This window comes from Strongylocentrotus purpuratus, unplaced genomic scaffold, assembly GCF_000002235.5.
Source record: "Strongylocentrotus purpuratus isolate Spur 01 unplaced genomic scaffold, Spur_5.0 spur5_scaffold_20, whole genome shotgun sequence".
Lineage (NCBI taxonomy): Eukaryota > Metazoa > Echinodermata > Echinoidea > Camarodonta > Strongylocentrotidae > Strongylocentrotus > Strongylocentrotus purpuratus.
The window spans coordinates 2,813,842-2,837,658 of NW_022145606.1; the positions used below are offsets into that span (position 1 = coordinate 2,813,842).

At 38.1% G+C, this 23,817-nt stretch overlaps 1 protein-coding gene across 1 annotated transcript in view; it reads right to left on the reverse strand.

The window, feature by feature from the left end:
- Positions 1-23,470, reverse strand: part of LOC578556 (kinesin-like protein KIF27) — a 44,341-nt gene extending 20,871 nt beyond the window's left edge. The window contains exons 1-18 of the mRNA XM_030992631.1: positions 23,423-23,470; positions 18,855-18,923; positions 17,828-17,965; positions 16,885-16,971; positions 16,459-16,566; positions 15,612-15,744; positions 13,640-13,786; positions 12,322-12,510; positions 11,083-11,306; positions 10,170-10,304; positions 9,609-9,655; positions 8,930-9,167; positions 7,113-7,199; positions 5,962-6,087; positions 5,154-5,309; positions 4,594-4,730; positions 3,730-3,818; positions 2,431-2,593 (exon numbers count right to left, since the gene is read on the reverse strand). Coding sequence (XP_030848491.1) covers positions 2,431-2,593; positions 3,730-3,818; positions 4,594-4,730; positions 5,154-5,309; positions 5,962-6,087; positions 7,113-7,199; positions 8,930-9,167; positions 9,609-9,655; positions 10,170-10,304; positions 11,083-11,306; positions 12,322-12,510; positions 13,640-13,786; positions 15,612-15,744; positions 16,459-16,566; positions 16,885-16,971; positions 17,828-17,965; positions 18,855-18,887 — 2,237 coding nt within the window. The 5' untranslated portion in view covers positions 18,888-18,923; positions 23,423-23,470. The remainder of the gene's footprint in view (positions 1-2,430; positions 2,594-3,729; positions 3,819-4,593; positions 4,731-5,153; positions 5,310-5,961; positions 6,088-7,112; positions 7,200-8,929; positions 9,168-9,608; positions 9,656-10,169; positions 10,305-11,082; positions 11,307-12,321; positions 12,511-13,639; positions 13,787-15,611; positions 15,745-16,458; positions 16,567-16,884; positions 16,972-17,827; positions 17,966-18,854; positions 18,924-23,422) is intronic.
- Positions 23,471-23,817: the final 347 nt, after the last annotated feature.

Here is a 23,817-nt window from a genome sequence, read left to right on the forward strand (position 1 = left end):
AAAATGAAAGGTGGTACAAGTCCAGGATATGATGATGTTCACATATCTGTAGTTAAGAAAATTATTCACTTGATTAGTAAACCCTTATGTGCAATATTTAATGTTTCTATTAACAATGGAATATTCCCTGACAAGTTAAAAGTTGCGAAGGTTATTCCAATATTTAAGAAGGGTTAATCTAATCTGTATTCAAATTATCGGCCAATTTCTCTCCTTCCTATATTGTCAAAGATTCTTGAGAAATGCATGTACAATCGACTTATCACTTTCATTGAAAGATTTCAGTTGCTTTTCAGTAATCAATTTGGCTTCAGGTCTAAACACTCAACCTCTTCTGCTCTCATTGAATTTATTCATACTATCACAAGAGCTATGGATGCTAAAGATATATCTATCGGTGTGTTTTTAGACCTTTCAAAGGCTTTTGATTGTTTAAATCATAAAATATTATTAGCAAAACTATTTTGTTTAGGCATCAGAGGTATCCCTTTGAAATGGTTTCAGAGCTATTTAGAGGACCGAAAACAATTCACTGTTTACAATAAAAACCAATCTGATATGCAAAAAATCTCATGCGGAATTCCGCAAGGGTCAATTCTAGGCCCTCTACTTTTTCTAATATATATAAATGATATTCATAAATGTTCTTCCAAAAACTTAGTTATGTCCTCTTTGCAGATGACACTACAATTTCTTTATCAAACAAAGATGAAGCAACCCTTATTCAAACTTTAGACCATGAACTAGAACATGTCGCCCATTGGCTCAAACTTAACAAGCTACTACTTAATACAAACAAAACTCACATGATGATTTTCACCAAAAGAAATATTGATATTTCCAACTATAAGGTATATCTAAATGGCTCTGAAATCACAATAGTATCTAACACAAAATTTCTAGGAATTCAAATTGATAACAAATTGTGTTGGCATGACCATGTAAATTACATATGTACAACAAAATACGAAATACGAAATATTGGTGTAATGAACAAACTAAACTATCTGCCTAGAAATATTTTGTTATCTCTTTACTACACACTCATTTACCCTTTTCTTATATATTGCAATATTGTCTGGGCCTCAGCTTCTCAAGTAAAAATGTTGAGAGTACAGTATATAGATTGCAAAAAAGAGCAGTGAGGATAATTTGTAAAATGCCTTTCCTTGCCTCCACTAAACCTTTATTTACTCAATTAAAAATCTTGAATGTATTCGATTTGTATAAATTAAGACTGGCCATTTTTATGTTCTCTTGTCAGAGACAGATCTTGCCATTATCCCTGACTCGCTATGTTTCCATTAACTCTTCAATCCACTCCCACTGTACTCGTTCAAATGCAGACTTTCACATCCCATATGCAAGAACTTCAGTTTCTCAAAAGACAATTTACTATGCAGGTCCCAAACTATGGAATGCATTGCCACCTTATCTAAAATCTGCATGCTCTCTGAATGTTTTCAAGAGACAATACAACGAAAGGCTTTTACAATCTTATCCACATTGAGTCACCTGTTGTTTGTTGTTTATGTCAATGTTAATTGTTATATCCCTGGTTTGTATGGGTTTTTTCTTTTTATAATTGTTATTTCTATTTTCTATTTTGTATGTACTATTATTCTGCTTGGGTCTAATTTCATCCTATGTATTAACTTTACTTCTCATCTTGCCTTTCTCTCCTTCAATTTTCCTTCCTCTTCCCCTCTCTCTCTCTCTCTCTCTCTCTCTCTATCTCCCTCTCTTGTTTCTCTCTGACCCAGCTGTAGCTGTATATGTATACTCTCCCTCCTGTTGTTGTACATGCAACAGTATACAATGCAATTTATTTTATTCTAAGGGGTCGAATTCACAAGATCTTTGAGTAGATCTTTAATCTGATCCCCACTCAATTTATGTTATTTGTGTTGTCATCTACTGATTTTGCTATGTCCATTTTTTTTATATTTGTTATACATGTATGCGTTTATTCGCAATTCTATGTGTCTGTTTTTTTATATTGAGTGAATAAATTATTATTTGAATTTGAATATTTTTTATTTGAATCTCTTTATGTACATCTATTTCTAAAACAGTGAACAGGTTCCTCTAGTACATGTTTAAATGAGAAACCGTTTTCAAGGGAAACCAAAAAGGGGTATTTGTAGACAGGTGGTCACTAAATCAGGTTTGACTGTATATCCCTTTTTTCAGTTTCTCATATCAAGGGTTCAGTGACACAAAGACGTAACATCATATTTTATCAAAACAAGTATTTGATATCAAAATGTTCAGAGAAATGTGGGCTTTCCAAGCAACAAGGACTTAACTCCACCCAACACCCCATTGAAGTCAATTGCTAGTGAAACATAGACTTAACTCCTAAGGCCTAAGTGCTCAGTGACACAAACTACTTTTTCTCATGTTTCTATACTTTCTCTGTCTACTCACTTGATGTTGAGGTTAAGATCCCGTAGCTTGTGATGCGACTCCTGCATGTTACGTTGGGAGGCCCTCACACGCTCATGACCCGCCTCGACACTTGACCTCAGGTCAACAGCTTCAGAGGGCGTGTCCTGACCTGCCCTTGACTTGGTGAGGGTCCCATTAGCAACTGAGAGATAGGGATAAGAACAACAACAACAAATTGTAAATACATCTGTATCAGATCACAGATTTCATATATGGGATATTTATAATTATTTGTGTTAAAGGGATCGTTTAACAAAGTTAAATCTGAGATACACGGCCCTACGTGTTATCAGTGTCTGTGGTATGGTGTAATATCGAAGCCCTAAAAAAATTGCGCTTCAAAATGATCAAGAAGTGCCTCAAAAAAGTAAAAATCTTTGAGTGACCGGTTTTACCATACTCGTTTTCCCCAATAGACTGTAGTGTTATGAAAACCGTCAGGCGAACGGTTTTCAAAATGTGTAATTCCAATCATAAATATCTTGATAATTAGACAGGCGATCGGCTTGTAAAAGTCATGGGGTTCCTGACTGACCTAAAGTTTTATAATTATCATTGCATCATGAGCTAAATCCAGAATTTTCTTTCAGAATCTGAGACAAAGTTACCAATCCCTTTAACAAGCTTGTGTTCTTCAATGGGATGGGAATTGTCCATTTTCCCCCCCTATAGAATAGTAATAATATATGATTTTGAAAAATATAGTTTACATGTAATGACATCATCTTAGGCATCCCAGGAGGAAATTATATAACACGCAATACATGTCCACCAGGATGAAACAATATCACAAATAGAGACAGCAAACAGAAATACTAAAAAAAGATGAAATATAAGAGAAATAATGGCAGGTTGGTCGGAGCACAATCTAACTACAATTTGTGGGTATCCAATGGAAGGCAAGGTATCGCGATAGCTGTAATCGGTCTCACGAACGTAAGCGAACATGCCTTTGTTGCTGGGCAGAATTGGCGGGCAACAATAGCTCTATGAATATTCATGTACATGTGTAGGCTTGTCTGGTTTTTGCCTGAAACAACCAATTATGGGTCATCTAAACTTGGGATAAGATTTTTCCTACGTCTAAGTAAAGAGGCCTCTGATTAGCTCATATTTTTCTGCAGAGTCTGACAGACTCTTAGGTCACCAGACGTTCTTGTAAACACAGCAAACCACACAATGTGGTCAATTGTTGCGAATGAGTTAAATGACCTATTATGAACCAAACTGAATATCTTTTTTTTTTTTTACATCATGATTATTAAGTTCCAATCTGACCTTTGTTGTTCTTGATTTGGGTTCTCCTTCTCTGTCTGGCTGATGATGATCCTCCTCTCTCTTCTTTACTCCATGTCTGACCTAAAGCTCTGAATGACAAACACAAGGTCACATTTAAATGTCTTCACAACGGTCTATTGCCATTCGGTCTATAATCAGTTTAGTCAAACTTTTAGTGGGTCTAATTCACAGTTAGTCTAATGTCCATTTTGTATACTATCCATATGGTCTAATCATCATTAATTAAATGATTATTAGACCTTATTGATGGTAGATGAAATGGGCATTAGAAACTCTGGGAATTAGACTTACTGGTTATTAGACCAAATAATAATAGACAAAATGATTATTGGACATTTGCACAGTAGACGGGTTGGGTGTAGATCATATGGGAATAGACTAATTGTGTAGTAGACAAACTGGATGTAGACTAAATAACAATTCACCTTCAGAAGTACCACCATGACAACATATATCTGGGACCACATGACTTCAAATGTTGCTTCTCCTGCAGGGGGGCATCATTATCTTCAAGATTGCGAGTGGGTGCATGAATAGGTAGGTATGCATGGGACCACACACACACTACATAAAATCAAACATGAATAGGTAGGTATACATGGGACTACACACACTACCTCAAATCTAACATGAAAATGTATATCTGGGACTACATCAACTTGAATGTCTCTTACTTTGTCTCTGTATCTGAATCCTCAGGTCCACTGCTGTCGGTAAGGCTCTCCTGAAGGACTGTATCATTATCTTGAGTGCATGAATAGGTATACATGGGACTACACACACTACCTCAAATCAAACATGAAAATGTATACATGGGACTACATCATCTTGAAAGTGTCTTACTTTGTCTCTGTATCTGAGTCCTCGGGACCACTGCTATCGGTAAGGCTCTCCTGTAGGACTGCGTCATTATCTTCAAGATGACGGATGAGGAGCTGGCTCCTGGCTCGGAAACCCTGAACAATCCTCTCCAGCGAGAACTGAGTGAAGAAAAAAAAAAACCAGGGCCCTGTCTTACAAAGAGTTGATATCAATCGCAACTATGTACATAAGAGATAGGAGAAGGACTTGCAAAACACTTTGTAATACAGGGCCAAGATGAACAGGTCCAAAAAAATTATACTCTAAAATGTGACATGGGGAGTGTTTCACAAAGACTAAGTTTGAATTTAAGTTTGACTTTACTACAGTAGACTGCTCAGGCCACTGTTTGCTCTCACCATTTACTGGCATTGGTCTCTCAAGGGACGTACACATTTTGGTTGCAAATTTGCAGAATTAACAACATCATCACCACCACCATTACCATCACCATTATCATCATCACTACTACCCTAACAAAATTCCTCTTCCTCCAAATCTTTTGTTTAGAAAACGAGAACGTAAAATCTAAATCATCATACCAAGGGCGGGCTGGTATGCAGTCTCCTCGCCTCTGGTCTTCTGTCCCTGGCTGTGTTACTTCCTGAAGCAGACTTGGTCCTCATTGCATGAGGAGGTACTGACATAGCTCTCCTACCTGCAGACAGGGGCAGCTCAAATGCACCTCCACCACCAGTCTAGGGAAAAAAAAGAAGCATGGTTTCATTTCTGTTCTTGTCACTATGGGAATAATGCACTAAGTATCTGCTGCTTCAATTATCATGCAATGCTAGTATAATAAGACACGTTAAAGCTTATCTGCCGTAGTTTACAGGGGGGATTAGACCGCACTGCAAGGTCACTGGACAGGTGGTTATCTCATCAACTCAGCTCTCAGTTAACATAAGAAAAAGAGGATCATGGGGGACCAATGGTCACCGATTAGGCATCGTTTGTTATATAGAGGGCGCAAGTAGCTACAAGTAGTGCAGTGGGCCTTTAAAGAAAATGTTGTTGGAAGCAAAAAAATTGCAAATGCATGCAATTAAAATTAGGATCAAGTAGTACAGTAACTACAGTAAAAGCTCATTTAGAGTTTTCTGCCCCTATTTGTTTTTCTTCTATTTATTTTCGATATTAAATTTATTTTCTCACTACTTTTTTTTTTTGGTGCAAGAAAAATAAATAAGATTTCACAAATGCAAATACTGTTAGGACTTTTAGGTTTCACTGAGCTTTGTGTCATACGATACAGACATGTGAAGTGATTGACTTTACATCATCATAATGGAAATATGCTGCGTTCAGGAAGTGTGTTATTAATAACATGTTTGAAGAAAGAGAGCATACCCCATGGCCTAGCTGAGACTGCTGCTCTGTGATCTTGGTCTGCTGTTCAACAAGAGCACCCTCTAGACGACGTATGTTATCAAGCGCCCTCTCCAGCTCATTGGAGCAACGGTCTCTTTCCGATTCCTGCCAATTGCATAGATTAAAGAAAAGTTTGATGAGCATTAAGAACACAGAAATCACTGTGTCACATATACAACGTTTGAGTTCTGGTCATGCGTTTGTATTGTGAAAGAAACGTTGTGAAACACCCCCTGGTCTCCTTGAAATGTTTTTATTACGGTTGAAGTATAAGTAGCACATTTTGTAGCCTTTGTAACTGAGAAACAGTGCTATATCAAATAGTCAGTGTAGAGGATTGCATTGTTTCTTTCATTTTGTGCACACAATAATAATAATAATAATGATAATGATAATGATAATGATAACGATAAATAATAATAATAATATTAATAATAATATATATTTTGTTTATGTCTTGTTTACCTCATCAGTATTAATACTCTTCTCACTGAGGGCACTGCAATCATATAATAACCCGGTCTTTATGCTCCCTATGAAATCTATAAGACATTCTGGTCCGGATATTTGGAACTCACTGTCCGTTGACATCCGTAACTTGAAGTCAGTATATACTTTCAAGAAAAGTGTGAAATCAATTTTATTGAGCAAATATTGACAAATCTCTTAAATTAACACATGATATCATTTATGTTTGTCAGCATTTCCTTGATATAGCAGGAAAATCCCCCTCCCATGCACCCTCTATCCCATTTTTTTTTTTTTTGGTTGCAAGTCACTGTTTATTTTTTGTTATTTTCCCCCAATTATGTTCTGTAATTTACTTTACTTTACAATCGTTATGATTTTAAATGTTTCTGGGCTGCAAGCGTATCAAGCTGTCACGCTTAGGCTGTAGCCCTTCTGTATCATCACCTCTTCGAGCGTATGTATCTATGATTTACTGAATGTGGAAATGTAATTTAACTTATGTTTTATACTCATGTAAAGACATTGTCACATTATTGTTATAACCTATGATGATTCAGTAACCAATAAATATTTCAACTAAATATTTCAACTATTTCAACTATATAATCTCAATACATGCACATGTATTTACCTCTTTTTTCATGTTTGTTTGTACTCACCATATCTTGGAGTCTGGCAAGTAGATCTTCATTCTCTCTTCTCTTGTCTGCAAATATCTGCTCATCGCTCGCAAGATCACCCAACGCCTAAAACAAACAAGATAATTTAATATATATTTCATTCTTGTAATTACAGTCAAACCTGCTTTAGTGACCACCTGCCTACAAAGACCACATTTTATGATTCCCTTGAAAATGGTTTCTCATTGAAACATGTAATATACAGTGCGTCCCAGAAAAAACGAAACCGAGAAGTATCGATGTTCTATCATAACTTAATCAAAACTATAATTAATGAATGATACATATTTGGAAAGCTTAGAGTCTCCTCTTTCAGTTGATGCTACTTAGATAATGCATATTTCACGCATGAGTGATGAAAAGCAATTTGAAGGAAGGAAACCAAAAAGACATTTGGCGGGCCGTATCTGAATTTTGAAGAAAAATTCACATTTCTAGAAAGTTGAATTTCTGCCCTTTCATATGACACCTTAATCAGGAAAAATGAGCGAGGAATGACAAAGTTCTGTTTGTTTAAAGTAGTGCTTGCATTTCCATAAACGAATTCGTTTTCACTGGTTGCCTGTCGTATTAATAAACGAAATTAACAAAAGACTTAACTCCGTTTCGTTGACAATCAGCCATGCATGAAGACTCTTGTCTACGGCTGATTGTCAACGAAACGGAGTTAAGTCTTTTGTCAAATCTGCTTTTTGCTACGGCAGGCACCCAGTGAAAACGAATTCGTTTGTTGAAATTATGAAAATGTAAGGGCTACTTTAAACAAACAGAACTTTGTTATTCCTGGCTCATTTTTCTTGATTGAGGTATCATATGAAAGAGCAGAAAATGAACTTTCTGGAAATATGAATTTTTCTTTGAAATTCAGATACCGCCCGCCAAATTACTTTTCGGTTTCCTTCCTTCAAATTGCTGTTAATCACTCATGCGTAAAATATGCATCACGTGAGTAGCATCAACTGAAAGAGGAGACTCTAAGCTTTCCAAATATGTATCATTCATTAATTATGGTTGTGATTAAGTTATGATAAAACATCGATACTTCTCGGTTTCGTTTTTTCTGGGACGCACTGTATAAAAGGAACCTGTCTACAAAGACAACTTTTGTGTTTCTCTTGGGCAGTCAATATAGACAGGTTAGACTGTATATCTTAATGTTGTTATGCTTAGAACTCTTTCTTCTTTAATGAATAACTATTGGGGCCGCCATTTCCTAGAACATGTTTTCCTGGGGATCATTTCACGAAACCGTCATAAGAACAAGTTCTCCGACATCCCACTGAAACGTATGTCAATTACAATACATGCAATTCCATGAGATGTCAATTACAATACATGCAATTCCATTAGATGTCAATGATGTTGTACTTATGGTGGTTTCTTGAAATACTGCCTGGGTTATTGGGCTTGATCACTAGTAAAAAGCCTTGTTTGAATATTCTGGGCGGGGTCAGAGGGCGTGGCTGACCTCTATGACACATAACAAGCTCAGGGAGGTGTTTCACAGAGATTAAGATCGACATTAAGTTGTACTTAACTATGGCAGGCCGTTAATGCCACTGGTTGCTCTCACTATTGTTCTCTCAATTGTGATCTGTAATTAATATTTATTTTTTTCATCAAGAAAGGTCGATTCTGTAGATTTGTGACCACGATTTGTAAGTCCCTTCAAGTTAAGTCCAATCTTAATGTTGATCTTAGTCTTTGTGAAACACTCCCCTGATAGGGCATACAAATCACTGTATACAATATACCTTTCATAAACTAGACCATAAAATCATACACAGACCTCTCACCTGCTTAAGCTTACTCTCCAGCTCCAAAGTCTTTTCTTGGCCTTCCACCGGTCCATACCGGGCGGGGTCGAGGGGCGTGGCTGACCTGACTGCATCTTTCATCTCACTGGCTAAGTCCATCCAGTTATTGACCGCTGTCCGTTGAGCCTTGGTCAGACGATCGCTGTCCTGGAAGGCGGCAAAGATCTTGGACGCCTCGTCCGTGCACACGCGGAAGTGAGACAGTTCATTTCTTAATCTGCAAGATTTTTTATACAAGATGAAAGAACGTTCATTAAAAACAATGATAAAAGGAAGCCTAACAATTCTTCACATCCTTACGACAGACATTGGCCAAAATTCACAAAGGAGGTTTTTCGACAGACCTAGGTATATGTGCGTCATATGACACGTTTCAAACCATGATTTGTCTGAACCTTGGTTGTAAACACATCGAAACGCGTCATATGACGCACATAGACCTAGGTTTGTCGATAAACCTCCTTTGTGAATTCGGGCCAATGAGTTTGAAGAGCACCAGAGTATTGGTTACTAATTCATCCTTTCTCGACCAGAAATGGTCTTGGGGTGCAGACACCGTCTAAATAGGTGTAGATGTTGCAGATTCAAATTGCTGGCGGTTTATCTCTCTTTCTGGTTTCCTTTTTACGTACATTCTCACTCTAAGCAAATTATTCACCTTGTGATCTGCTCTTCTAGATCCTGCACTCGCAATGTATCCGGTCCCTGTAATAAGTAATGAAAAACATCAGCATGAAAGAAGAGCTAAGAAGCATTTCTCAATTTACAGGTGCAGTAGGTCATCATTCAGTATGGCAAAAAAAATATTGACCAGGCATGGTTTTACTGGTGGGAAATGTGCAACTACACAATGGGTGCGCATGAAGTTAGCAATGGATACACTTCTGTACATACTGTATTAATACACTTTGACATGCATAATTTTGTTTAAAAATCTCTTAAAGAACTGACACAGAGGATGTAGTTAATAAAACAAATAATGACTGCTCATTTTTCACATCACTTTCAAAACTAGTGATCTCGAGACTGCACTACCCCTTCGAGTTCATCTCAGGTCACACTACAGTTTCGGGCTCCCCTTGTAGGTTTTAGCGCTTAGAGACTTCGGTGGTAAGCGCTTTATAAGTAACGTTTTTATTATTATTATTATTATTGTACAATAGTTTTAACTGTGTCCTTCAAAGCAGACAATTTCTGTAAACTATCTACATGTTCTCACCACTTCAGTATTAGCTGTAGTAAGTCTATGTCGTTGTAGTTCATCTCTCAATGCTTGAATCTCTGTTTGCATCTCAGCTATACGAGTGGCCTGCTTGTCTTTGTTCACGATAGGTTTGTTCTTGATGTTGCGAGCCTGAATCAAAGTAGGAGAAAAAGTATATTTCATTCTAACAAGTCTTCTTTTTTGGGGGCGCAAATTGTTACAAAAACATCGATCAGTAACAAATCTAGACACCTTTTAGAAGCACTTAAAGACCTATTTATTTAACTGATTTCCCCGCCTTAAAACCATGTAAAGCGCTGTGAAACAAATTGCTTGAGAGCGCTATATAAATGAACATATTATCATTACTATTATTATTTTTATTATTATGTTGTTAACGTAGTTTCACATCAGAAAAGAATCTTTACTTAGGGCGAACTGAACAAACCAGGGCTCTATTTCACAAATCTTGTCATCAGTGAAACATGACAGTTTTTGTTATAAGCTACTTAATCCTTGCTTCTAATTGGTTATTAGCAGATTTGTCACTGATCATTGAAAGAAGGCTTTGTGAAACAGGTCCCAGAACTGGCCTTAAATAAGTCAAGACACATTGGCCCGAATTCACAAAGGAGGTTTAAATTTAATCCAAGGTTTAAACCCTCATTTACATAACCCATGGCTTAAAATTAGTGCAAATATTGGACCTCTGTGGCGCTAATTTTAGACCATGGGTCATGTTAATGAGGATTTAAACCATCGGTTGAATTTAAATTTCCTTTGTGAATTCTGGGCCATTGAATGTCTGTATTATTTCTATTTACCCTGTTTGCATATTTCAAAGAGTTCAGTGTCTCATCAAAGTTAACTGCAGAAGGACTGATACAAGTGGTCTTTATAGAGAGGTTTGACTATTACTTCTACTCACCCTGTTTGCATACTTCAAGGAGTTCAATGTCTCATCAAAGTTAACTGCAGAAGGACTGATGCAGGTGATCATGCAGGTCTTAGCGTTCCCACCCAGAGAGTCTTTCAGGAGGCGAGTGATCTTAGAATCACGGTACGGAATGTGCGTCGCTTTCCTCTTCGGGTCACTGAGGGCACTAATCACGTTGCCTAGCGACAGCAGACCGCTGTTGATATACACAGATTCTGATGGAAGAAAAGTGTACAACAGAAATATATTAATAATAATACATGAGATTTATATAGCGGCTTATCCATTTTAATTAAATGCTCAAGGCGCTTCAAAATATTAGGGAACACATTACATCATGACATTGTCTACGTTTACATAAGTAAGAAAATGCAGAAATGAATGTCTGTCTTCAAAACGTGAAATTGAACAATATATATTTCTGAACAAGAATGAAGATAATGCTAAATATATTAAACATTGCGGATGTAGTATCAAAAATAATATCACTAGTGATATTCGTTTAGATCCCTTGTTGACCACACATTGCGAGACAAACAAATACCACTAGCGATAGTATTTTCCATAAGAATGAAGTTGTAAAATCAAAATTTCCCATTTTTTAGATCTACTATCATTGAAATCATGATTTAAAAATTTCTTTCATCCAGGGAAAAAAATTTGACTGGGGTTTCAATTAGGAATGTCATGTTCATCAAATATAAATCTTTATGGTTTATTTAATGATAAATAATAAATGCACATCAATAATGTTGCAACTACTATATGATAAATTTCTACCTAGCAAACCACAAAAGAGTTTTATACAATTTTGCCACATTCTAAAGAATATGCTTGGAATTTTAGCACACCATTCAAAATTGCAATCAAATTTGCACTACCTGCATGCAATTGCAAAGTCAAGGGGTGTTTAATGGTGATATATTTATACTAAGATACAAAAAAAGGGTTGAAGACGAAATAACCATCTTTGTATAGAACTTTAAAGCATATCTGCACTAGTTTGGCCAGGAGGTTTTAGACCACACAGCGAGGTCACTGACAGGTACATGCAGCTATCTCATCAACTCAGCTCTCAATTAACATACAAAATACAAGATCATGGGGGACCAACAGGCACCGATTGGGAAGTTTTCTATATAGAGGGAGCAAGTTGCTATAAGTAGTACAGTGGGGCTTTTAATGACAGAAACACATCTAGCATCTTGAATACAAACAGTGCGTTCTGACCTTTGAACCTCTCGCCTGCATTGCCAGTCCGATGAGCCCTCTCCGACCCAGCCAGATCAACAAAGTGAAACTTAGCGGACATGAAGTGATAGTCCTGACCGTCGTCCTCGTCTGAGAGCTCGTCTTCTCCACGGGGCGAGATGACAGGGGACGATGAGGGAGAGTTAGCGCTTGCTTTCCATCGTTGGTCTGAATGCAACCATGTAAAACAATAGAGAATGAAAGAGTTATTATGGGGTGTTTCATACAATGAATGGGCTTGTTCAGTAGAAATAAAAGACACTGGCTCTCCATCTCTGGTCTGAATGCACCCAGGTATAACAATAGAGAATGATAGAGTTACTATGGGACATTTCACACAATGAAGGGGCTTGTTCAGTCAGAAAAGTAGACCAGAAGTTTGAATGAACCATTCAACCCAAGATGGTCAAGATGCAATGCTATTGACAGGAATACATGTAGATGTTTACATTTGATATAAACAATAGAAATGTCTGTTCATGACTTGTCTAAACTCATCCATAAGAAAAGTAAAAATAAAATGTGATCGCCTCAAATGGATTGAAATGCTTCTGCATATTCAGTTCTAAGATCATTACAATTCAGTCAAAAACGTGTGGAAGCTTCGTTGGAACTCACCCATGAGAAAGTAAATATGATCGGTTGGAATGCTAATTCATAGTCCAGGGAATAATTTTCCTGGTATCGCATCGCAATTTGCTATGCATTTTTGCATGACTGCTACACAAAATATTGTTTGTGTAGCAGTTTTCTTCCATAGAAATGTACAGAATTTCATTTGAAATATTTATCCATCAGCTGAAATTGCTAATCAAAATATTTGAGGAAAATTATTCCCTGATAGTCAGTACTAAAATCATTCTAATTACATGCATATTGGTCAAAAATGTACATTGGAGCTTTGTCTGAACTCATCTATAAGAATGATAAAGATACAATGTGATCGACTGGATTGCTCGTTCATATTGGAACTAGAATCATTACAGTCCAGTCCAAAATGTATGGAAGCTTTGTTTGAACTCACCCACAAGAATGGTAAAGATACAATATGATTAATTGGAATGCTCGTTCAAACTCAGTAGTAAAATGTGGTTGGATGAGCAAGTGTGTGCTTGTAATGCTCCCCAGGGAGTGGAGAATGTGCATACATTGTGTGCGGGTAAGCCTAAAACCGATGACCGGGTTAATAATATATACTGCGCCTAGAAACAAAGTATTAGGTGCATTATAAATGTGATCTATTATCATTAAAATCATTACAATTTCCAAAACGTATGTAAGCTCTGCCTGAACTCACCCATGAGAATAGTAAAGATGGAATGTGATCGGCTGGAATGTTCGTTCATGTTGGTAGCTCCTGTGTGTCTGTGGGTGGAGCCTATCTCTAAGCACCGCAGGACATCATCCATACAGCTACAGGGGATCTCAGACGTGCCTAGGATTACTGCAAGAAAAAGTAAACAGTGTCACAATATCCAGTTGACTGACTAAACCACAAGGTTACCACAAGGTTGCTTGATTGCTAGGTGCCTTGTTTAACCCTGTAAGTTGGGGCTCTGATCGGATAGGAAGATCGGAGAAACACCCTCGCACCTTTGATTGATATCGGATCGGAAGAGCGACAAAAAAAATCAGCTGATTTTTTTTTTTTTTTAATGAGGTATGTAGGTATGCCTTATAATCCAAGATGGCGGCCCGCATGTTTTGCCTCTGCTCTTAGACCAATATTATTAATTTCAAAGTCATGAAAAGGCACTAAATATCAACAAACATGGTCTACAACAACTCCACATGGCAAAATAATCCCAGCTATGATTTTTTTTAAGCATTTGATAGCCAAAAACTTGAAAAATTTTGGCATTAAAAAAAAAAAATCTGCCAATTTTTTCTGATCATTTTAATTGATCGGCGATCGGAATTTATTATCCGATCACCCCTGATCGGATCGGTATCGGCGTCCGATCCCATGATCGTTTACAGGGTTAGCCTTGTCTGTTCCCAGACATTGGTGATGCTGCCAGCAGGCTTTCTATCTCCATCTACTGCCGGCTCTTCGTAATGTGACTTTACTTGAGGAGGTGCGATAGCTCAGTTGGTAGAGCAGTGGTCTCATAATCCGGCGACCCGGGTTTGAAACCAAGGCACGGTTTATAAAGAAGAACCCACTTGTTGATATATGAAATTTTTCAACACAAAATTTGAATTTACATTTCTGAAACTAGAGAAGTAAAAGAATACAACAATATAAACTGCAACAACATAGATTACTATGCACAATACATTATATATGAAGGGTAACACACGCACAAATATTTGTGGTTACTGTCTTTTCTCTCTCTCTCTCTCTCCCTCTTTCTAACTGACTTTCCCCCCTTATGTATGTATCTAATGCCTGGATTACATTTGGCCTGCGATTAGTCTACGGAGCCCGTATCCTGCCCGTATCCCCTTTTCCGTGCGGCCTCTGTGCGGAGGCAGGAGGCGGCCGTGAGATTTTTGTACGGATTCACGGGCTCAGCAGCCTTTACGATTTTGTTTCACAAGAAGTTAAACAAATTTGAAAAAATGGTAAGCCCGTAGCCTGTATACATGTCGTAGGTTGCATTGCACAATCCCCGCACGGGCATCGCCCGGAGGCCTTGCACTGATTGTGCAGCAAACGTGCGATTTTTCGGGGGACACGGCTGTACGGTCACCGCTCCTCCGCGCAACCTTTGCACGGAAGCTGCACAGGCTCCGTACGATTTCCGTGTGGAGGCTGCGGAGACTGCACGGCTACTGCATTCAAATTGCACGATTTCCGTACAATCTCCGAGCAGCCTCTGTACGGATTTGCCCTGACCTGCCCCCGAGGGCCAATACAATAAATGGCACGATGCTCGTAGATAATGTAAACACAAACGTCGTAGCCCGTAGCCTCCTACGATGTCTACAAAAATCGTAGACTAATTATCGTACGTCGCCCGGGGCAAATGTAATTCAGGCATAAGTGCTGCTTTTCTCCTCTCCCATTTCCCCCCTTTTTTTTTGGTTGCTTTATTCACCTTTATCTCCTTTCCCCTTCATTCTACATGTATATCCCTGTCAGTGCATCCCTCCCATTAGCCCCCTCCCCCTCTTTTTTGCTCTCTCTCTCCCTCTGCCTCCCTCTTCTTTCTTTCTATTTCTGTCTGTCTGTCTCTCTCTCTCTGTCTATCTCTCTGTCTTTCTCTGCCTCTCTCTGTCTGTCCTTCTGTCTGTCTCTCTGTCTACCTCTCTCTCCCTCTCACCTGTATTTCCCTGATCATCTTCTCTGATGTGCATATCTTTACTGCTAGTCTCCATATCCAGCAGGTCTCTTAAATCTTCTTTATAAACCTCGATGTAGGACACATGGATCGTGAAATCTCGATTGTGGTTGTTCTGTAGCAGAAAAACAAAAAGAAAAACGAGTGCCAAAAATAGTTATTCTAATCGTCCCTGTCATCTCATGCCAAGATATATTGAGACAAAATCCAAGAATAGCATTACATATAACGTTTTATTTACCCAGGGTAGCCACTTCAGTTATAAAACTGCTCTTTCAGTGGGCCCTGCATAACATAATATGTTATTACTACCCTTCTCAAATCTAATATGCTGAGCGCCTAGCTAGAAGGCAGAAGGTCCATTGTTATAAGTCTTTGGTATGACTCGGCCCAGGTTCAAACCCACGACCTCCCGTTCATGAAGCGGGCACTCTAACCACTGAGCCACCATGCCCGGTGAATTGTGTTCTCATCACAGTAACATGCAAGAATGACCATATACAGGATTTAAAGACGTGAACAAAACAAGTGATTGTGTAGTACTCCTCATCAGTGTTATAGCTAGAGACTTTCTTAGTGGTGGGCACAACTTCACTGACGCCATTTAAATCCTAAATCCTGACCTCTGCAACATCGCGATCGCGAGCTATAAACACGAAAAGACGTGTGTACTAGGCACTGATCAAAACAAGTTCAGCTCTAATCAAATGAATAAAAAAATGAATACTTGTTAAAGATATAACCTATTTCTTTAAAAAATCTATTTCTGAATCATTGTTATTACAACAACAACAACAACCTACTGCGGTTGGATTTAGGACCTTCTTACCTGAATGTTCTCAAAGATGTGACCTATTGCCCTGGGTATGATGCCTTGTTCATTCTCTGGAATGTTGATCACATCAGCTCCACCAATCGTGAAGGTTTTACCAGACCCCTGTCATGAGAAGAAGAAAAAGTTATTAAAAGATATGAATATTGTCAGGGAGCTTCTAGAAAAGTTCTCGTGAGCCATCACGAGGTGTCGTGGTCGAGCGGATATGTCACCGGACTGTGGATCACAAGGTTATGACCTTCTTACCCAAATCTTGATAACGATATGACCTACTGCTCAAAAGAGAAATACCTTGCTTTATTTCTAAATTATTGTAATTACAATATTGTGGTTCAAGTCCCGCCGCGGCACTAATGTCCTTTGACAAGACATTGATCTACATTTGCCACTCTCCACACACACATGCTGTCTAATACATACCGTTTGACCATAAGCAAACACTGTTGCATTGTAACCCTCAAAGAAACTGGTGATGAGGTTGTCAACACAAGTTTGGTAGATTGCTTCCTGTAAAACAAAATGAGAGAAAAATGTTTAAAAAAACAAGAGAAATATGTAAAAAAACAAGAGAAATATGTAAACAAAACAAAAGAAACAAATAAACAAAACATGTACAAAAAGACATTCCATGAGATTCTGCAAAATACATTACATGTACATGTAAAATAGATTGTTGAGTTAAATTTCACACTTTAGCTGCAAGAAGTTTGAATACCTCAACTATTGACAATCAAGGTACTTTGGCCTTATAACACATTACACATTCATATATTTTGTTTGGAACTTGCAAACCGGTAGTTTACATCATTAAGGAAAGAAATATATCTATATCTTTTTATTCATTTTCAAAGTTATGGGGCGGTCACACATAGGGAAAGCATGGTAATTTTGTTCTGATAGGTGTGTGTCTTCACTCATTACTCACTCGTTGAGTGCGCTAGATCAATGCTATGCATTCAAAGTCATTTGCTGTGTGCATCAGGATTTTTTGTACATGCACAAAAATGTGTGCGGAGCTCGACCCATAAATGTACGCACCAAAAGGACGCCAGACACGTTAGCCCAACATCAGACATACACAGAGCACACGCCCGGTATACGCACAGTGCGCTAGCAACAAGCTATGCATTCAGTGTTAGCTCGCTAGCTTCTCACAAATCCCTACAAAAGTTGGGAGCACAACCTTTTTCGATTTTCAAGGCACGGACCGTGCATCGTCTACATGTACTGTATGTGTGACCGGGCCAATACCAAATAACTACATTTTTAAGGAAAGACCTAAACATGTCTTTCATTCACAGAACCAAGACACAAGTTAATTATTGCAGATATCTAGTGACTTCATTGAGTCATGTTACTTTACCTGAGATGTCTTTGATGACATCACATGATCAAAGGTGAACGCCCTGTCCTTCCCGACTACAATCTGGTTTGCCTTAGAGTTGACCTTCACACATAGCTCATGGTGATGAAGACGCTCCTGAGCCAACAGAGGGCGCACCTACAAAAATGAATTAAATGTAGTCAGCTTTTCTAGGAATATTAATTTGTTTGGGGGGGGGGGTGGTGGGGAGGGGCGCGAAAATGAAATGTATACATTATACATGTTCGTCTTATTATTTATACTCTCTGCAGATCTGTGAATTGTGCATTAAGGCACAACATTTTGGAAAATTAAGCACACTAGTTTCTTCTTCTTTTTCTTCTTCTTCTCCTCCTTCATCTTCTTCTTTTTCTTTTCACTGATCATTTGTTTATCTTTCTGTTATATTCTCTTTGGAGCTAATATCAGACACCTATTTAAGCATCAATACATGTTAAACATTGGTGTAAAACCTCAAAACTACAGATAAGGAAATGTAGAGAAACATGACAAAATATTGGAATACTTCATTTCCTAAAATTACAAGTTGTGTACATATAACAAATTTTTTCGAAATAATAATAAAAATAATAAAACAGTCCTTATAAAGCACTTTCTATCAAAGTCTCTTAGCCACGCTATTTCATTAAAACTGCACAATTGATGCATGTATATAACAACAGTACAACACACAACATTTCCAGTAGGTTCCTGGTATAAACTTCTTCCACTGGTGTAAATATACAAGCACGAAGATCAAAGAAAGACACTTAAAGCCCATCTGTACTAGTTTGGCTTGGAGGGATTAGACCACCCAGAGAGGTCACTGACAGGTGGCGATCTCATTAACTCAGCTCTCAATTAACATAAGAAAAAGAGGATCATGGGGGACCAATGGTCACCGATTAGGCATTGTGTTCTATATAGAGGGAGCAAGTAGCTACAAGTAGTACAGTGGGCCTTTAAATTTACAAAAAATGAGAGAGCATCCTCAAAATAGTTGAGGACTCTTGACTTGAGAACCTACCCTGACGGCTACTCTGACTGGACACTCCTGCATCTTGTTTCAATCCTCAAAGCTCATCTGTATCTGGACCTGAAAAATCAAATGAAAAACTTAAATTTAAAGATAAAGGTGAGTGCAAATGACATTTATTTGTAACATTTGAACATTCAGTGTAAGTTTCGTTTGATTCTGTGAGAATTCATTTCTGATTGCATTGTGAAAGAAAATGTGTGGAATGGATCAGAACAAGTTGATCATGTAGTATGTAAGTAGGCCCTATTGGTGTGTACTGCAAAGTTTTTGTACATGTAGTCATCAAAATCATAAAAAAATTGACCCAGTCTTGGTAAAGGAACAAGCACTGTACACAGAAAGATGTACAGTACCGTAGACGAGAGTCTTCATGCATGGCTGATTGTCAACGAAACAGAGTTAAGTCTTTTGTCAAATCTGCTTTTTGCTACGGCAGGCACCCAGTGAAAACGAATTCGTTTGTTAAAATTATGAAAATGTAAGGGCTACTTTAACAAACAGAACTTTGTTATTCCTCGCTCATTTTTCCTGATTGAGGTGTCATATGAAAGGGCAGAAACTCAACTTTCTAGAAATGTGAATTTTTCTTCGAAATTCAGATACCGCCCGCCAAATGTCTTTTTGGTTTCCTTCCTTCAAATTGCTTTTAATCACTCATGCGTGAAAAATGCATCATCGGAGTAGCATCAACTGAAAGAGGAGACTCTAAGCTTTCCAAATATGTATCATTCATTAATTATGGTTGTGATAAAGTTATGATAAAACATCGATACTTCTCGGTTTCGTTTTTTCTGGGACGCACTGTATATGGGACTATACACAAATGGTGTCGGGGCTACCAATCTTGATTTCCTAATCTTTCTATGCTCATTACTCAGCCAGTATACATTTTCTACCAAAATCGTTTAGCAAATGACATTTATTTGTAATCTTGAACATTCAGTGTAAGTTTCGTTTGATTCTGTGAGAATTCATTTTCTTTTTTTTAACCAGAAGTCACCTTTATCTTTGAATTTAATACAGTCCTTATCACAGAGACTGTGTTCGAATTACAAAAAATTTAGAGTAATCTGGGAATTGTTTAGCAAGACCGTCATAAAGTACATGTACACTAATTCTGAGACAGACATCTCATTTAAATTGTGTTATTTTTAATACACACATTAACAATTTCAAATTTCAATCCAATAGACCAGTTCGTAGTTAGCAAATGGTCATATGACCCCTAACTGTGTGCCTTTTGGAAAAATCACAGCTAAAGACATGGGCCCGTATTCTGAAGTCGTGTCTAACTCCTGTTTAACTAAACAGTTGTCTAAGTCCTGTCTAAGTCCCGTCTAACTTTAGACACGAAGCTGTGTCTAACTTTTTTGGTATTCTGAAGTCGTGTTTAAATAAAGTTAAACACGAAGTCCTGTCTAAGTCCTGTTTAACTTTAGACAACTGCGAGGGGTTGTTTAAGTCCTGTTTAAGGGCGCGATTCTGCTGCTTTTCAACGTTGACGGTACACTCTACTTGCTGACCCCGAACTTGCGGGGGAGAACGATGGTACGTGCATTCTCTAAAATTTCAAATACGTTTTGCAGGATTTTTTTCTCGTGTAGCCTAATTTTTTTTCTCGATAATATTAACTATTCTTATCTACTGGTGACATCTTGGAAATTCCATAATCTATAATAAACTAACCATTCTGTTGGAGAAGTTTCTTTTCTGGTTCTTCCAAGCACTGAGGCACTGATAAGTAGTGTGTTTTCAATCTCAGTGTACAGTACCAGTACGTGTACTACGTACGTACTACACAAAGTACATGCAGTCTAGTCATTACGTCACGATCACATCACCATGGTACCAGCACGCGCACAGCTAGCTGTGCGCGTTAATTTATTTATCCGGTGCGCGCACGCATGCGCATTGGGTCTTACGTCAGAATTAACGCCTACTGGGCATGTGCAGAAGTCGTGACTAAGAGTTAAACACGACTTGCGCAGAACTTAAACAGTTGTTTAGTTAAACACCACTTAGACAGGACTTAAACAGTTGTTTAGTTAGACAAGACTTAGACACGACTTCAGAATACGAAATTTAGTTAGACAGGAGTTAGACACGACCTCGCGTCTAAGTCCTGTCTAAGTCGTGTCTAACTAAACAGTTGTTTAACTTTAGACGTGGCTAAGTTAGACACGACTTCAGAATACGGGCCATGGAGGTGATTCTTTGTTTGCCCTCTAGAAAAGAGTACTTCCACCTGTGTTCAATAGAATGCATCACAGGTGCATGCATAAATAATGATTACCGGTACATAACTTTCATGAGCATGTATCCTGTATTAGTCTCAGTGGGATTTAGTGATTTACAATTTTGTTTAAGTGACCTTTAATTTATCTGCGCATGCGCAGATCAATCCGCGCATGCTCAGACTGTATCTATGAACTGCAACTGGTATATTAAGTTTGAACCATACTTGAGACGGGATGCAACAGTAAAGAGGGACAAATAAGCTAAGCCTCCAATGTGATGGGACTCCCTGTATTGTGACTCAATTAATAAATGTTCTAGACGCAACAAACACTCTCTCTCGAACGATAACGTTCTTATTAGTCATCTTTAGACTCTATATCCCTCTTGAGGATCATGACCAGGGGCGGTATTCTGAACCCTGTGTTATCTCTAATCTTGTATCTTTGAAGATAAGATAAAGTTGGTATTCTGAACACTGTTGTATCTTTTGTGTTATCTTTTGTTGTATCTTTTCTCTTATCTCTTTGGCCGCACCTGCGCTCATACTTTGGTGCGCTTGTAATTGTGCGTACCATTAATACAATGGCATTTAATCCTCATTTGCATATGCGCACGAGAGATAATATGTCGAGATAATTGGTATTCTGAAAGTTGTTGTATCTTTTATCTTATCTTATCTTGCATGGTATTTACAACAATATTTACAACAGGTAGGGGGTTGTTGTATCTTTTGTGGTGATATAATGGCGGCAATCTCTCTTGCCCAAAACCAACTACGTGCCAATAGACGAGTTAGAAGAAGATTGTGTGTTGACCGGAAACATCACAGATGAGAACTTCCTAAGAAATTACATGCTAGGATATGACGATTTTAATGCTCTCATCTTAACCAATATAGTGAAAGCGTGATTTGTCTTCATGATCCACATGCCACAGCGCATAATGATGACGCGCGTAATAAGCGCTCAAATAACTAATTACGCCCAAGATTAGTATGCGCTAGGCGCAACTTCAGATATGGCAAAAAGTATTCCTATTGGTTGACCTACTTATTATGCTTATATAAAACAGATTTTGATTGGTAGGGTCCATACAATTGGGCATGTCAACAGTGGTCAAAGATAAGATAGAGGTGGTCCTACGAGAGATAACACAGGGATAAAATGATGTTCAGAATACCAACTTACAACAATTTTAGCGCTGTGTTATCTCTGGAAGATACAACAAAAGATAACACAAAACTTACAACAATGTTCAGAATACCACCCCTGGATCAGAACAGAATCAGAACCAGTCTCTACACCTAAGTATACCCAAGTAAGTGTAAGTAAGTCAATTTGGGTGTCGGTTAACCGAGTGAAACCTATGACCGTTTTGTGAAGCGATACCCTGGATTTAGTCTCAATAATTATAAGTTGTTTAAGTTTTTTTTTAAATGAACTTAGTATTTATGAAACCTCCCATGATAGCAGTAACCATGGAAGAATCCTGGATCTACAGGAGACCTTACTTAGACCTACAACATTGTGTATTAAAGTGTATTAAAGGCACACTGTCCTACTTGTAGCTACATGTACTTGCTCCCTCTATACAGAAAAATTCACCAATCGGTGCCTGTTGGTCCCCCATGATCCTCTTTTTCTTATGTTAAATGAGAGCTGAGTTAATAATGAGATAGCCACCTGTCACAGTGACCTCGCTGGCTCACTGGGTGGTCTAATCCCTTCAGGCTGAAGTAGTAAAGCCTGCCTTTAAAGTAAAGTAAAGAAAAGTAAGTAGACTAGTATGATCAAAGCCATGTCGACGGGACAATGAAAGGAAAATCATTCATTTTCCATCCAGGTTTTAAGGAGTTAGATCTACTCAGTTAGGCCTAGATCTAGAAGTCTACTGAAAATAAACAAATAATGACTGCAAAAACAGATAGAAAGTTCATAATTCAACAAAGTAACATAAACTCCTTTCTCATATTCTACTTTAATCAATACAAATCACTAAAAGTCTAAGCTAGGGTTTGCAATGTCAGCGATACATGCCAGCGGCTAGCGGCGCTCTCCGAAACAGACCAGAGCAGAGGTAGGGCTAGGGAAGCGGGCGGGGCCGGGGCAGCGGCCGGTGAAACCAGCTGAGAAATCCTACAGAGATAAACATCGGATCTCACACAAACACACCAAAAGAACTCTAATATTTACGAATTTCATACCGCCAAATCCGACTAAACGTGAACCAAATTTACATGAAGTATATGATCACACATCACATACCATTTATCATCGAGGAATGCCACCATAAAATGGATAAAAATAGTGTTTACTTACGTGACTCATCCTCCGTAAATTCTTTCTATGCTTATTTTTACAGTTGAACGGTACGAACGAACGACGCGAAATCTTATTGTTTTCCTAGGTTTTTATTGTAGAGTCGTGTGCCAGTCGTTTTCAAGAAAACCATATTCCCATACGCGTGACATTATGTCCACTAAAATGAAATTAATTGCCTCAACGTCTGATCCTAACCTAAACTAATACACAACTAGGCGTTGTACCAATGGAAGTTACAAACTGATTCAGCCGGGGAGCGCATATTTTTTTTACACAACTGTTTAGCCATTTTCGCGAAAAAGTTCCAAAAAGTGCTCTGGTGAAAGAGTCTAAGTCGTCAGCGCACTATACAAGCACGTACTCCCAGGGAAGGGAAACTGATAGAAAGGGAA